Source organism: Panicum virgatum, chromosome 4N (genome assembly GCF_016808335.1).
Source record: "Panicum virgatum strain AP13 chromosome 4N, P.virgatum_v5, whole genome shotgun sequence".
In the NCBI taxonomy this organism is placed as follows: Eukaryota; Viridiplantae; Streptophyta; class Magnoliopsida; order Poales; family Poaceae; genus Panicum; species Panicum virgatum.
In genome coordinates, this window is record NC_053148.1 from 49,284,657 (window position 1) to 49,301,143 (window position 16,487).

The 16,487-nt window shown below is 44.0% G+C and overlaps 1 protein-coding gene across 1 annotated transcript; it reads right to left on the reverse strand.

The window, feature by feature from the left end:
• Positions 1-11,752: 11,752 nt before the first annotated feature.
• LOC120668795 (protein FMP32, mitochondrial-like) lies at positions 11,753-16,073 on the reverse strand. Its single transcript, XM_039948586.1, has 7 exons — positions 15,706-16,073; positions 15,419-15,550; positions 15,263-15,322; positions 13,134-13,210; positions 13,000-13,056; positions 12,306-12,372; positions 11,753-12,220 (listed from the first exon to the last, which is right to left on the reverse strand). Exons 1-7 carry the CDS (start codon positions 15,865-15,867, stop codon positions 12,101-12,103), a joined length of 675 nt encoding a protein of 224 aa, XP_039804520.1. The 5' UTR covers positions 15,868-16,073; the 3' UTR covers positions 11,753-12,100.
• Positions 16,074-16,487: the final 414 nt, after the last annotated feature.

Genomic DNA, 16,487 nt, shown 5'->3' on the forward strand with positions numbered 1-16,487 from the left:
TCTTGTTTTCTTGCCTCCATTGACGGCCTACTTCATGGCTCGGCTCAAAAGCTGGGCAGTGTCATTCCAAGGCGAGTAGGTAATTGCAAACTAGACCTAGATTTCTGTCCAACTTTACTGGACAGCTTGGTTACTTTTACCTGCTTTTGGTCATACAAAAATCAAAGACGGATAGGCCTGCTGAGTGCTGCCTGCAAGGTACTCAAGATTTTTTTTTAAAAAAAAACTACTCAAGATTTTTTTAAGCGTGTTGTTGCAAATACTAGATGATTATGGTCTAGCTTCTTTTTTTAGTCCGATTTGTTTAATTCACAAATTAGGTCCTTTAGCAGAGCTATTGCCATGGCTCCAGCTTCGGCTCCTGGAGGAGCTCTACCATACGTTTTTTATATGAGGAACATTTTTTTAAAAGTGGAAAACAGAGGAGCTGGTGGCTCCTCCAAAACGGCCTCGGCTACTCCAAACACTCTCTTACTACCTGTATTTCAAAATATTTGTTCGATTTGCATGCCTAGGCGGCATAAAAAACAAGAAAATTTTTGTGGAACTGTTTTCTTAATTTTCCTGGATTGCTTGATCTATCTGTTGAGCACATATTCGATGATATCTTCGTATAAGGCTGATATTTGCTATAAGAACTAGGCGTATAGCCCGCGTATTTGCGCGGTATTAAAATTTAAAAATTTGCATGTTGTTGTATCCTTACTTAAAGATTATACTATTTTTTACCATACATCATCATGTTCATTATCGTAAATTAAGTCTTATTGTTGGTTAAAACAATTCAAATATGATCTACCTATAATAACAATTTGATTTGTTGAGCTTTAATAATATTATGCATATAATTATTTTTATTTTCGATTTATTTTGATTGATTGTTGTTAGCTTTAGTTTTTATTAATAGTATATGTTTGTAACTGATACATAGCTAAATGGTATTTTATATTTAATTTTTCATAATGGCATTGGTGGGTAATTTTTAATTAGGCACAGGGGTATTTTAGGCTAATTTTTATCATAATAGCAGTGGTGGGTAATTTTTATTTTTATATTTTTTTCGATTAACGTGAGAATTTCTAGGCCTTAAGAGCGAACGTGGAGGCTCCATTTATTGGCTAAATAATAAGATAATAGATAGATTTAGCTGACATAGGTCGTTAGAGATAATTCCTAGGTATGTGGACCATATAAACATTATTATAAAACCACTAGAATCGAAGGAGTAGCAAAAAAAATCCAACAATAAACACAGTCAGCCGCCTAGTGATTTTTTTAAAAAGAAAATCTGAATTGGACTAGAATACTAAAAGAAGCTTGGATATTTAGGCTGCTAGAACTCCATAACAATATACCTTTTATTGTTTTTAAAAAATACTTTTCATTCTTGTGCAAAAGGTGCAACAAGCTAAATGGATGTTACAATAATATTACAAACCAAACCAATACTGATGTGAAAACAAAAGAGTCAGTAAAAATACCCATCAGTGGTGCAGTGGCTACATTTACTAGGTGTTGAGGGTAATCGATACATTATTGATGCAACAAGCTAACTGGATGTTACAATATTACAAACCAAACCATTGTTGATGAAGACAAAAGAGCCAGTTGTTGACAACCAAAATTGGCATTCGACAATACCGACCGGTCTGACCGGTACGCCCTAACGGTCTGACCGGTCAGACGCTGTAGTCCGTCCGGCAGCAGTCGACCGATCTGACCGGTAGGGTCGACCGGTCTGACCGGTCCAAGTGGAATCCGAGTATAACTAGGGATTTTAATAGATTTAGATCTTGTAATAGGATTTCTTGCGGGATAAGTCCACCCCACCCTATAAATATAAATGGTCACGGCCGATTAGGTATCCAATCGATCAAATCAATACAACTTTTATCTTTTTACTTTTCTCTTGCCCTAGCTTTTCCAATCTATTATTTGTTGTTCCTCCGTCGTCTCTACGTCGATTGAGAGCGTTCTAGGTGGCCTACAGATCCTAGAACAACCCTACGTGTGCCTGCCCCGACGGGTCCTTCCCGGGCGACGTTCGTTGGTCTCACCGCCGGTCTGCTCGGCGACAACCGGTCTGACCGGTCTGAGCATCGGCACTGCATTGTGCCGTCGCTCGCTGCGCGTTCAAGCGTTTCCGTGTGTTGGCCCTAGTTCTGCGCCAACATATTTTTGGCGACTCCGCTGGGAAAAAGAAAAAATAAATCGGTTGCCATGACCGATATTCCTAAACCTGGTGAGGTTGATTCTGCCAATATCCGGAGGCCGAATGTTCAACAACTTCCGGCCGAGCATCAGAAGATTCTTGATGACATCCAGAAGAAGATTAGAGAAGAGAAGGAGAAGGAGATCCAGAAGCTGGAAGAAGAAGCCATGAACCAGTACATCTCGCACTTCTCCATCGATCGACAAGGGAAGGTCACTACGGATGCCGCCTTCGATGCTTCACAATTTGAGGTAAAATTCGATGAGAGTGAACAGCCTGTACTTAATTATGAAATAGCTAATGCTATAGATGATGTTGTTTCTTCTCATGTGAATAATAAGTTGGAATTTATTGGTCAAAATATGCATGATATGTTTGATGACCGTTTTAGCCGAATTGAAATACATCTTGGTATGAAGTCTGTCGGTAATAATGCGTCTACATCTAATACCGATAAGACAATTCGTGGTTCGGCAATTCCAACTAATAATGCTATTGTGACTAATTCGGCTAATCAGCAAAGCCGAATTAATTATAATGCATCACCTCATGCCAATGTGCCATATGGGGCAGCAAGTTCGTTGCGACATTCCACACCGCCGAACTTTGCTCAACCTAATAGTACACCGATCACAAATCGGCTTAACACCGATGATGTTGGATCAGGTAGTATCAAAGAGGAGGTGATTAAGATATTTTGGCAAACTTTTGGTATAGAGCCTAAGGCCAGGCCATACCCTGAGAATTACGATTATGTTGCATATCCTCAAGGGTTTAAAATTCCTGAATTTGTTAAATTCACTGGTGATGATAGTAGAACTACATTGGAGCATATATGTCAATTTATTGTACAATGTGGTGGAGCTAGCACTAATGATATTTACAAATTGAGGTTATTTCCTTTGTCTCTATCGGGTGCTGCATTTACATGATTTATTTCATTGCCACCCAATTCAGTTTTCACTTTTGCTGATTTAGAGCAAAAATTTCATGATTATTTCTTTAGTGGTGAAACTGAATTGAAATTGTCACATCTCACATCGGTTAAGCAAAAGATACATGAAGATGTTTCTGAATATATTAGAAGATTTAGAGATACTAGAAACCGATGTTATAGTTTGACAATTTCTGATAGAGATTTAGCTGATCTAGCTTTTGCTGGTTTACTTGATTTTCATAAAGCAAAGCTAGAGGGACAAGAATTTCTATATGTTAGTCAAGTCTTACAAAAAGCTCTGGCTAATGAAAGCCGAGCTAAAGAAGCTAGAGATTCTCAAAAGTCCAATGAAAAACCTAATCGTCCTGTTCATGTGCTCGGGTGTGATTCCAATTGTTCGGACGATGAAGGTAAAGATGTTTATACCGCTGAATTTGTTTGGTCCTCTAATGATAAACCTTGCGCTTGCGGTTCTCTTAAGCCGATTCCTAAAGATCGGCAAGAAAGATTTACTTTTGATGTATCCAAATGTGAGAGGATATTTGATGAATTATATAAGAATGGGTACATCAAGATGTCGCATGTCATACCGCCGCTTGAAGAATTAAAGCGGCGAGCTTATTGCAAATTTCATAATACTTTCTCTCATGCGACTAATGATTGTAATGTGCTTCGGAGACAGATTCAATCGGCTGTTAATGAAGGCCGAATAATTGTTCCACAAATGAAGGTGGATCAGAATCCTTTCCCTGCACATACACATGTGCTTGAATTGAGTAATCCTAAAGTGTTAATTCGGCCAAATCAAGCCGAATCAACAAAAGGAAAAAATATAATCATTGGTGAAGAAAGGTCTGAGCCTTCGAAATCTCATCAGGAAGCTCCAGCAAAGAAGGTCCCTGAAGATTCATTGAAGAATTCAACGCTCGGGGGGCAAGAACAGAAGAAGGGCGCCAGGTCTGCTCAGACCGGTCTGACCGGTCTGGAGACCGGTCTGACCGGTCGATTTGGAATTTCTGGAAAGAATTCCAGAAACAAGAAAGAAAAAGAAAGGCCGAGTTTTAAAGAACTCTTGGCCAAATATGAGAAGAAAGGAGTCGTCCAGAGGCAGAGGGAACGACAGGACAAAGTCAAGGATACAAATCCGTCATCGTCTCAAGAGCAATCGAGTTTGAGACAAGATAATTCATTTAATGGACCGATTGGTCTATGGTATTGCTGGTATCCTTGTTATATGTCTTTGGATTATAGTAGGATGCACATGCAGTCATATTATATTCATTATCCTCCTATATATCCAAGCTTTGCTTCACAAAGACCGATTAGCGATAATCTGGTAAAAAAGAACATTGATTGCAGCAAGGAGTGTGAGAAGAACATAAAACAAAATTCAAAATATCTATAGCCGAAGTGGTGTTCTTCAGGTTTGTCTCACACCCAAAAGAGGAGGCTGCAAAGGATGCGCAAGAAAGAGTCCATGGAACAGCAAGCAGAGGTTATACCAACAAGGTCGGCGACCATGAAGCAGGTATGGAAGCCCAAGCAAGTTGTTTCATCATCAACTTGAGGAAGAAGCAAGATACGACCGATAAATCGTTATCGCCCTTAGACAATTTTGGTTCAGAAGAGTGTTCTTTGGCACGCAAGCTTTGCCAAAGAACAGGGGGGCATATGTTGACAACCAAAATTAGCATTCGACAATACCGACCGATTTGACCGGTACACCCTAGCGGTCTGACCGGTACACCCTAGCGGTCTGACCGGTCAGACGCTGTAGTCCGTCCGGCAGCAGCCGACCGGTCTGACCGGTAGGGTCGACCGGTCTGACCGGTCCAAGTGGAATTCGAGTACAACTAGGGATTTTAACAGATTTAGATCTTGTAATAGGATTTCTTGCGGGATAAGTCCACCCCACCCTATAAATATAAAGGGTCACGGCCGATTAGGTATCCAATCGATCAAATCAATACAACTTTTATCTTTTTACTTTTCTCTTGCCCTAGCTTTTCCAATCTATTATTTGCTATTCCTCCGTCGTCTCTACGTCGATTGAGGGCGTTCTAGGTGGCCTGCCGATCCTAGAACAACACTACGTGCGCCTGCCCCGACGGGTCCTTCCCGGGCGACGTTCGTTGGTCTCACCGCCGGTCTGCTCGGCGACAACCGGTCTGACCGGTATACCCGACCGGTCTGACCGGTCTGAGCATCGGCGCTGCATTGTGCCGTCGCTCGCTGCGCGTTCAAACGTTTCCGTGTGTTGGACCTAGTTCTGCGCCAACACCAGTAAAAATATCCAGTGATACAGTGGCTACATAAGGGGCGAAGGCAGCACGGAGTCTAGGGGGGCTCCAGACCAAAAAAAAACCATGAAGCCCCCCTTCATTTTTTAGAAAAAAAGGTGAGGAAAAAGAGGAGAAAGAAGAAAGAAAAAAAGAAATCAACCCCTCCTTAAATCAATTCTGGATTCGCCACTGACTACATACACCTAGGTTTGCTTGCTTTCAGTACTGGAAATCTGTCTCTACGCAGAGTGTAAACTGGGGCGGGGACCTAAGGAAGAAGTCAGTGCATGCCTCGGATCACACGGCTTGCTTGTACTATTATGTGGCATGATCCATGTGAGGAAAAAATAATGCACGGCATGCATGTTCTAGACTTATACGGGCCCCGATAGAGATGGACCACCACGCACTGTGCCCCCGAGATCAGCTCAACTGTTGCTAATTATGAAATAATTGGGCTATTAATCCGCGGGTATTGTTGCTGGTCAACCAAGAGCACGCGCAAGCACAGCGATTCGGTTGCCTGGAGACGACTTTTTCTCGCTCCTGATTTTAAACGTCCGTGACTCCATGGATAACAATAATTCGAAGCTGCACAGAATTAAGCTGAAATCAAGTCAGCATGCATTTATATGCGCTTAGCTTTTATAGGAGGACAGGCGCATAATTAGGGTTGGCCCAATCTGGATGCTGCCCCTTAATGCAAGCAAGACTTTTGCATTGGCCCGTGTTCAGAGTGGGAGATCGATCGAGAGAGATCCTGCTTGATTGTCCACCTCTCCATCCGTTGATCGATGAGCTCATCGACGGCCGCCGGCGCACCATGTCCGCGCGCCATGCTTAAAAGCTGCTAGCCCTGTGCCGATGAAGTGAAACCTCGAGCTCGCTCGGTCGTATGTAGAAGATGGTCATCAGCTGGATGGATCAGCTCGATCAGCAGCTAGCTGTCTTCCTCTGGTCGATCTTAACCTGAAAAATTAAAGCTCATCGATCGCCTTTCCGGCGCCACGCCGGACGTCGTCCAGCGTGTGAACGACCGACCATTCGAAACGCATCTAGCTAGATCTGGCGATGGAGCGACCATATTAATAAGGCACATCCCAATTTTTTTCAAAAGTCCCTATCACATTAAAAAGAATCTTACCATTTTATAGTATTAAATAAAATCTGTTTATAAATGTTTTTTGACAGCTGAGTGTTTTTTCGCGAGACGAATCTAATGAGCCTAATTAATTCATAATTGCTACAGTAATGCTACAGTAACCATTCGCTAATCATGGATTAAGATACCTCATTAAATTCGTCTCGCAGTTTAGCCCCAAGGTTCTGCAGTTAGTTTTATAATTAACATTTATTTAATACTTCTAAATACTAAAAAGTCCCTGGGACTTTTTTAAAGTCTCTATTCCAAAACACCCCCTAATACGATCAGTGATCGATCTTAATTAGCTGATAAGATTAAGTAGTAGTAGTAGTTTTTCTGCAGCTCCACGGTTTGCGGTCGTTGTCAGTTTTCAGGTAGCTAGCTAGCGAGACCGGGCCAACCTTTTCGCTCTTGAATTCGGATCGGTGACGGCCCCGCGCGCATCCATCGTCCTTGCGCGTATGGGTTTTCCTCGGCCTCATTAACTCCCTGATGTTGATATTATATATATAGTACGTACGACTAATGGCATAGGCTTAGTATTAATGGCCGTGTTTGGTTACCACAGCAAATTTTTCGCGCACGTTTTTCGAGAAGAGAATCTCGTATGCATGGATTACTAAATGAAGTCTATTTACAAAACTTTTTCAGGGACGGGTGTAACTTTTCGCGATGAATCTAATGACGGTAATTAATTGATGATTTGCTACAGTGATGCTACAGTATCATTATCTAATCACGCGATCAAAGACCTCATTAGATTCGTCTCGCGATTTACACGGGGAGTTGTGGAGGTGGTTTTGTAATTAGACTTCATTTACTACCCCTAATGAGTAGTCAAAGGAGCAAAAAAGTTTCCATGAAAATTTTTGCACCCCAACCCAAACAAGCTAGCTAGTCCCTGGCCGCGCGCGCCTCAAAAGGCGTTGGCACTGCTCGGCGCGGCCGGCAGCGGCAGCGACGATGGAACGCGCGCAACCCGCGGCCGGCGAGGATCGCGTCACATGGCGCCATGCCAACGTGTCGGCGCGCCAAAGGGCCCCCGCCCCGGCCGGCCTTGAACTCTTCACCCGCGCGCCTGCCGTCTGCCGATGGCAAGCTAGCTTTCTAGGACCACGCCCAAGGGAACTGAACCTCCCGCCCCGCCGGCCGCTGCCACGGCATCCCGCATCGCATCCGCCACTCGCCGGCGGGGACCAGCTGCGACGGGCGGCGGCATGGCCCTGAGTGGGGGCGGCCGGCGCGGGATCGTCTACCCTACGCATGGCGACGCGATCCATCCGCGTGCGCGACGCCGCCGCCTGCCGGCCGGCCGGTGCACGCGGGCCGTCGAGATCGGGTCGGACGGCCGCGCGCGCGCGCGCTGGTCCGCGGCGTGTTCCGCGAGGGCGCCCGCCCCGCCCGCCATCTCGCTTGGCCGGCCGGTGCACGCGGGCCGTCGAGATCGGGTCGGACGGCCGCGCGCGCGCGCGCTGGTCCGCGGCGTGTTCCGCGAGGGCGCCCGCCCCGCCCGCCATCTCGCTTTCGTCGCTGGAGGCCACTCGCTGCCTGAGTGCCTGTACATGCCCTCCTAGAGGCATCTATGGTGCTGTTTGGATTCCACAGACTTTTTTTTTAAGTCTCTGTCGCATCAAAAAGAATTTTATTATTTTAAAGTATTAAATAAAATCTGTAAATAAAATCTGTTTATAAATTTTTTTTGACAGCTGAGTGCTAATTCGCGAGATGAATCTAATGAGCCTAATTAATTCATAATTTGTTACAGTGATACTACAGTAACCATCCACTAATCATAAATTAGTATACCTCATTAGATTCGTCACGCAGTTTAGCCTTAAAATTCTGCAGTTAGTTTAATAATTAATTTTTATTTAATACTTCTAAATATTAAAATTCTTTTTGATGTGACACATACTATAATTTAGCTCCTGAAACCAAATAACCCCAATCGGGGGTATGGGGCTATGGGCCTCGGCGTATCCAGCCGGCGGTGTCCTGTACGGACGAGCTTGCCACGACCACATACCATGTTCATCTCTGCAGACTTGACGAGAACTTGCGAGACGGCCCGGCCGGATTCAGGATGGGCACGATCGACAACTAGCCAGTCCCAAGATTTGGCAACAATTTTGTGTAGATGCACGGCACGGCACATCGGCACGGTAGCCTACTTAGTGTGAAGAACAGCATCGTAAAGCAATGAAAAAAAGGCAAATTTTGCACGGAGACACTCTTCAAATATGGTTTTTTCTAGAACCACTGAGGCCAGTATCTGTCATATCAAATCTTCGGACATATGCATGGAGCATTAAATGCAATTGAAAAAATAACTAATTACACAGTCTAACTGATTAACACGAGCTGCATCTTTTAAGCCTAATTAGTTCATAATTAGATATTATTTGTCAAGTAACAACGAGATATGCTACAGTAACAAAATCCAAATTTTTTCACCAACTAAACACACCCTGAAAAAGTTATCTTTACCAAAAAAGATATTATGAAACTGTGGTAATTAGCCGTGGGACACTGCAACCATTATTATATTGGATTTAAGTAGAAACACACCTGAAATGACTGTCCTCTCACGGTGGCGCGCGCTGCTCGCTCGACGGGTCCGCGACGCTTGTTCTAGTAAGCCCGCGGCGCTCGCTCCAGGTGGCGAGGCAGATGGTGATCCCGATCCGTCGGCCCCTCACGAGGCGCTTAATCCAGCTGCTGGTGTGGAGTCTGCCATGTGAGCTCCAAGGTCTCATCGTCGAGCACGAGCTGCAGCTCCCCGGCCGCTCCGCCCTGCATTCGTTTCGTGGGTCTCTCGGAGTCTGTTGTTGGCGTTGGACCGGATGCCGGATGCCACCGCGATTCGCTGGGTGAAATCATCTAGTGTCCAACAGCAAATTACCACACCAGAGAAGATCCCTAAGCACCCGTCGGATTAAGGTTGCCACTCATGTTGAAATATTCAAATTGCCCCTAGTCCATGTGTTGAACACACACACCATCGAGCCATACTCCAAACCCAAGCGCTCCCAGTCAGATTGCAGCCCCCGTCACAGCTGCCAATCTGAGTTTAGCTGGTTCTATGGAGGATACAAACGGTATTTTCCATCATATATTGACTGGGTGCTGACTTGGCGGTCTACGGTGGCACGCTACATCACCAGATGGATGAAATTGACCCGCTTTGCATAGTTTAGGTATCAAAGTGGACGTTTCGATAGTTCAAAGACAAAATTGAGCCGTGAGCGATAGTTGAGGGACGATTTTGGCTATTCCGCCAATTTTTTTAGTATCTAGTAGCAAAAGCCATCTTTGGATAGTATCCGGAAGCCAATTTGCCATGAAAAAATTGATATCTAGGTAAAATTTCTCCATGCAAGTTGGCATCAGTATCCGTACGCTCGCAGGAAAATAAGCAGAGGCAGGAAACAAGCTGAGAGCGACGGGGTCCTAGGTAAGGGCCAGCCGAATTTGGCACGCGCAGAAATCCTGAGAGTTTTACCACCTAAGGAGCTGGTGGCTAAGAGCAACTCCAGCGGAGAGACTAAATTTGAACCCCTATATTGTTTTTAGGAGCCAGCCTATAAAAATTTAGGGGCTTCAAACTCCAACAGGGTGACTAAATTTAGAGGGCCTCTAGTTCTATGGACTCTGGACCAAAATTTAGTGGCTTCCCCAAAATGGGGGCTCGTATAGGGCCCGATTGGAGATGTTTTTTCTACTGAGAGACTAAAACAAGGGATAGAGTCTCATTTAAGGGCCCGGCTGGAGTTGCTCTAAGGAAGCGTCAGCTTCAGCTCAGGACCTCAGGTGCCTTTCACCCGGGAGCTGTTCCGAGTTCCTATCACGCACGCCACGCCTGGGGGCGGGCCTGGGCTGAGCGATCGGCGGGCTATGGACTCGACTTGGGAGTGCCTTCCAGCCAGAGACTTTCCCCTTTGAGCCTGTGCTGTGTGGGTAGGGCCGGGCCCGCGTTTCAGCGCCAGCTGATAATTCCAAAAGTCGTGGAGAGTGAGTGCCTCTGGATGGACGACATCGGAGGAGGGTTCACAATTTCGTTTTTACTGTTCCGAATTTCATTTTTTTATCAAAGTTTGACTTTCATATTTTTGAATTTGAAACCGAAATCACGCACTTTTCGGACCGAAATTCGCTTCCCCGTGTAGTCCGAAAACGAAAAATTTCACCAAAATTCGGTGAAATCCCGCCGAAATTGTGAACCCTGCATCCGAGTGACCATCAGAGAGTTTTGGGGATCCTGTCTCGCCTCTCAAACTGTTGTTTTTCTCTTCACGAGATAGTATCTGGGTGCTGTCGACGCCAGGCACAAGGGCAGCAATTGATCGGTTTACCAAACACAAACACAGAGTAAGAGCAAACTACGAAGAAATATATATGGTAAGATTTTTTATTACAAAAATTTATTCAGATAAGAGCAGCATGCATATATACGTAATGATGATGAATCGAAATTTAGTCATAGGCCCGTTAAGAATATATGCTAGAGTTGGGCCAAACGAAGGCTTCGTAGCTTTGTCACGTCCCGGCATTGCAAAAATGAACACCACACACGTAGGGATGGCTATCCGAAATATCCGCGTACCCGCGGATACCAAACCCGACGGGCGCGGATACGGGTTTGAGTTTGTGCCCGCGGGTACGGGCGCGGGTACAACTCTAAACCCAACGGATATTTTCAAACGGGTTTGAAAAATTGATACCCGAATCCGCAAACCCGCAAATAATGACTCTTGTGATGTATTATGTATGAGACTAGTTCATTTATTTGCTAAAATTTATTTGTTTCCTCAAATAAATGGTGTTGATGTGTTGATTATTAGGTTATAATTTATTAATATTGAGATATAGATGTGCATATTAATATTTACATGCTATTAAATGTGCTTGTGTGCTTGATTTTCTAAAACTTGCGGGTATGCGGGCGTACCCGCGGGTATGCAGGTATCCGCGGATAGCGGGTATGGGTATCATTTTCTACCCGTTGCAGGTTGCGGGCGCGGGCACGGATTTTAGCACGCGGGTACGGGTTTATGAAGTTGATATCTGCACGGATTTTATCCGTTGCCATTTTTAACCACACGTGCAACTAAAAAGAAGTAATAACAACAAAAACGACCGGACACAACACTACCACAGAACATATGATGCTCAGAAAATGGAGCCCAAGATGCTGGCACTAGAGTGCCACGACCACAATAATGAGGTTCAACACAGTTAAGGATCCCACAGGACAGGTCCACGCAGCGATGGCTTCAGCAGAGCAGAAGCCAGTATATTAACCCACAATGGTAGGCTCGCGCACAGGTAAAGAATCATTTCGGATGCATTCTTCCACAAGCGATCTAATTTACAAGTTTGGGCAGCATCTCCCTACCAGGTGTTACAACATTTCCCCTGAGCACGTTTTGTCCCCTCCAAAAACTAGGAACAGAATCAAAACCTATCCTCTTCTAGCGGGTTTCCACCGATGAATTTGGGTAAATGAAAGAACGTATTCGCTTGATTCACATAACGATGCGGAGAACGGCAAGCCCGACAGCTGATATCGAAACAATGGTACCTATGCAGTATTTGATAACATCATACTTTGCTGCCTCCAACTGGGCCTTCAGCGAGTGAATTTCCTGTGAATAGCAGTAAAGCATTAGATAGGTCTCCGGTGTAAACGATGATTCCACATATATGCAGCCTTGGTTCACTACAACTCACCTTGTCAAGTTTTGTGGTAAGCTCAGTGGTTTCCTCATTCTGCTTGGCAAGTTCATCACGTATGCGCCTGGAGCAATTGTGTTTCAATCAGGTGTCATATTCACACATAAAGTAGTTTTTAACCATGCATGCGATTTTACTAAAGAGATGCATTCATCACTGCTCAGTGGCATTACTATAACATTAATGCCCAGTGTAAGTCATCAGAAACTAAGGGTTGTTTCCAAAAGTGCTCAAGGGAGGCAGGACGAGAGCAAAGAATTCCTGATACATAAAGAACGCATGCAAAACAAACACTAAAATATAGCACACATGCAGGGGTGGATCATGGAGCAAATTTCTCACTTCAACTACATAACCTAGCAATCCATCATTGTTCAAAATGCATTTCCACAGCTTAGCAATGAATGGTTTGCATCCTAATTAAGAGCAAAAAAATTGCAAGCATCTCAACCAAGGACACAATGCTTTTTCATGTGCAAAGGTGAACAATGACAACTAAGAACTAAGCAACTCAAATCGAAGGACTGGGAACCAGAACTGTGACCAAAGGCACTACAAGTCTCTTTATAATGAGTATTCTATTTGTTCTATATACAATTTTGTAGAAAGTATAGCTTCTAATGTTTCACTGGTCAGCACAACCAGTAGGCAGCTAATAGGAAAAAAACTGAATAGAGACAGGTGATCTTACCCTCTTTCAAGGTTCAGATCCAGCCGCTGCCCTGCAGTGACCTTGTCAATCTCATACCTGTTTAACACAATGAATCATTCACTGAGTATTCTCATTCAAATTCATGATATAAATAGTTGAACTTAAATACTGACTTCAGCTCACTCCTCATCTTATCAATATCTCCACGAAGTTTCTCAGTCTCCCGCTGTAGCAAAGAGAAATGGTTTTCCTGCAGAAAGAAAAGGTCCTTTTAAGAGATCGGTCATTGTAATCATTACAAAGAAATATAAATACAGAACAAATCACTAAAGACAACAGTTTCAAATACCGAAAATGTAAAGAGACAAACAGCAATATGAAGACATCTGAACTGTAATCTATGTGAACACAATGCACAGAAAAAGTGATAACTGTTTGTAGGTTACTTGTTACAATTGCGGAATTGGAATTGAAATATGCAGTTTCTGTATAATAGGTTCAACTAAAACATTGCGGTATGTTCCTGTTCTTCAGAGCACATAATAACAATGACAACTACAATGTTTTTTTATTCTCAAATCTCAAGCTAGGATCACATTAAAAAGAAAAAAGCAGCATCTTGGATATAAACCAGAGTATTAGAAATCCCTGTTTTAAAAAACGTTTTAAAACTACATTTAATCTTGATTAAACTCTAAACTTTGGCCTAGCGTTGCGTTTAATCACAGTGTCGTTTAATCACAAAAGACGTTTAATCTACGTTTAATCACAAAAAACTCTAAACCATAGGCTAGCGTTCACCTAGCGTCTAGCGTTTTTTAAAACCTTGTTAGAAATGTAGCTTCGGCCCCTTAAATCCTAGACAGGATTTCTGGAAATCTGCACTTTGAAAGAGAGAATTATGGGTAGGAATGCTATTTTGTATCAGATTGGTCTTACAAATTAGATAATGGATAGATCAATGCAAACACGACAGATAGCTGAAACAATGGTGGCCATGAGCAATTCCCAATGATTTCATATAGGCACAATAATATGATCCTCCTAAATACAACTATACAAGACATCAAGAACACACACGCAAAGAAGTCTCAGTCTATCTGAACAATACTGCATGATAAGATCAATGAAATATTAGGTAACATGTCCAGCCAATGAGCAGTTAAGCACAACCAGCAATACATTCTAGAGGTTCAGAGTGTGCAATAAAACATCAGCTACTGTTTAGTGTTGAGGACTGGGGATGGTCTAACATAACACAACATCTTTAATGTTTCTCAAAATTATTTTGCAAAACATTATAAACAAAAAAAGATTGCAGAACTAAATGGAAAAACTGTGAATGCATAATAATAGAATGGATGAGAACTGAATTATCTTCATCACAGGAAATTATAAAATGTTCAAAGAAGCATCTATGAAACAAAGAGGCCACAAATTTGAAACTAATGGTTCAAAATAAGAGAAAGTGGTGCGATGCATAATAAAAACAACCATAAGTAATTCAAACATGCTAATAATCATTTTGACAAGGAAGGTTGGTTTATTCCTCCCCAGATTTGCTCCTGGCAGGCCCAGATTATTAGATATCAGACATTTACTGGAAGGCTCAGAGAGGTTCCACACTGACATTTCAGATGGATGTAAGCTGATTTGAGAAAGAGTGCAGTAACTGATACAAGGCAGGTAGTAAATCTGATAAGCCTGAACTAATGTAACTTGGTGATATGAGAATAAAATTTTCAAGGTAAACTAAGACCACTGATCTTACCTCACGATAAAAGGCCAGATGTTAATACAAGCAAGAAAATTTTTACTAGACTCAGTATAAATGAAGACTGCCAAAATGATCAAGATATAGCAACCCATCATAATCTGATACCCGAAAAACAGAAAAAGGAAATATAAATGGTTGTCAAATGATCATATCAACCCATAATCCTCATTCCCACACATTGATTCCACAAACTACGAGGGCCCATCATGGAAATGGACAGCAGCTCTAAACAGACTTGTATAAACCGTTTTTTTTTCGCAATCGTACCTGAGCACATTTTTCATTAATAGGGAAGGGTTGTATAAACCTTCATTGCAGTAATGCTCAAATGGAACCTTCTAAAACAATCCAGAGAGGAACCAATGCTAAGTGTCCTCACCCAAAAAAAAAATGCTAAACCTATGCAAAGTTCAATGGAAAGCCAGCAGCAGTTTACATGGAACTTGTACAAGCTCCAGATCAATTTCAATGAAAATTCAGCAACAACTAATTCTCGTGACCTAACTGTTTAGCTTTGAACAATACCTGCGAGCTCTGCACTTGCGACTTGAACTTGGAGATATTGGACTCCTGCAGCATCTCACTCTGCACACAGCAAAGCAAGGCCACCAAATCAGGAAGACAATCCACACAGCTTGTCAAACCCTAAGAAACAAGCCGAAACGCAATGTGGGGCGTTACCTTCTGCATCTCGGCCTTGGAGACGAAGGACTCGGAGATGCTCTCAAGGCTGTCGTTGAGGACCTCCGTGATGGCGGAGGTGATCGCTTCCGCCTGCTTGGTCGGCACGCCCTGCGACTCCAGCTTCCTGACCTGCGACCATCCCGCAGGCGGGAGCGCGCGCACCCACGTCAGCATCCCGTGTGAGCATTTCGCCGAACACCTCTCCGGCGCAACCCGCGACGAGACGCGCAGCATTTGCGCAAAATCGAATCGGAACGGAACGACGCGGAGGGGAAATTGCTTACGAGGGCGAGGGTGTCGACGAGGAAGGCGCGGCGACCGTTGGTCTTGACGAGCTGCGAGATGCTGCGGGCGTTGCAGGGCGCGGCCGCCCACCGCTGCTGCGCCCACTGGTGCTGGCCGTGTAGGAGCAGGGCGCGCCTGCAGGCGACGGCGGCGGCGGCCATCTCCTCCTCCTCCCCGACGCGGCGGCGGATCCGGGAGGCGGCGGCGGAGGGGGTCTGGGCGCGAGCCGGTGGGGAGCGGCCGGGGGCCCCGGGGTAATAAGGCTGGGCGGGAGGGCAGCCCGGCTTCGTTCCCGGGAGGAGGCGGTGGTGGCGGGATTCGAGGAGGTGGTGGTGGGCGGTGGCGCTAATTTGGGAAAGGCGAGGGAGACGGCGAGGGGGCGACGATGCCTATATCGGGGAATTAGGGTGTGTTTAGGCCTTGGCAAAATCATTTTTCATTTTGTATTTTGCATTTTTACATTTTTAGAAGGGAATTTTCAACATTTAAAGTATTAAATGTAGACTAATCACAAAACTAATTACAGATCTCTTCTGTAAACTAAAGCATGTTACTGTAGCAATTTAGTGTCTAATCGCGTCTTAATTAGGTTCATTAGATTCGTCTCGCGATTTACAATCCATTTGTGTAACGCGATTTATTTTTCGACTACATTTAGCACACCATGCAAGCGATTTATAGAAATCTTGCATTTTGTGTTTTGGGATCTAATAGCAACTCCAATCATTTGGCAAAATTCACTTGGCAAAAACATGATTTTGCCAACTCTCTAAAAGTTTTG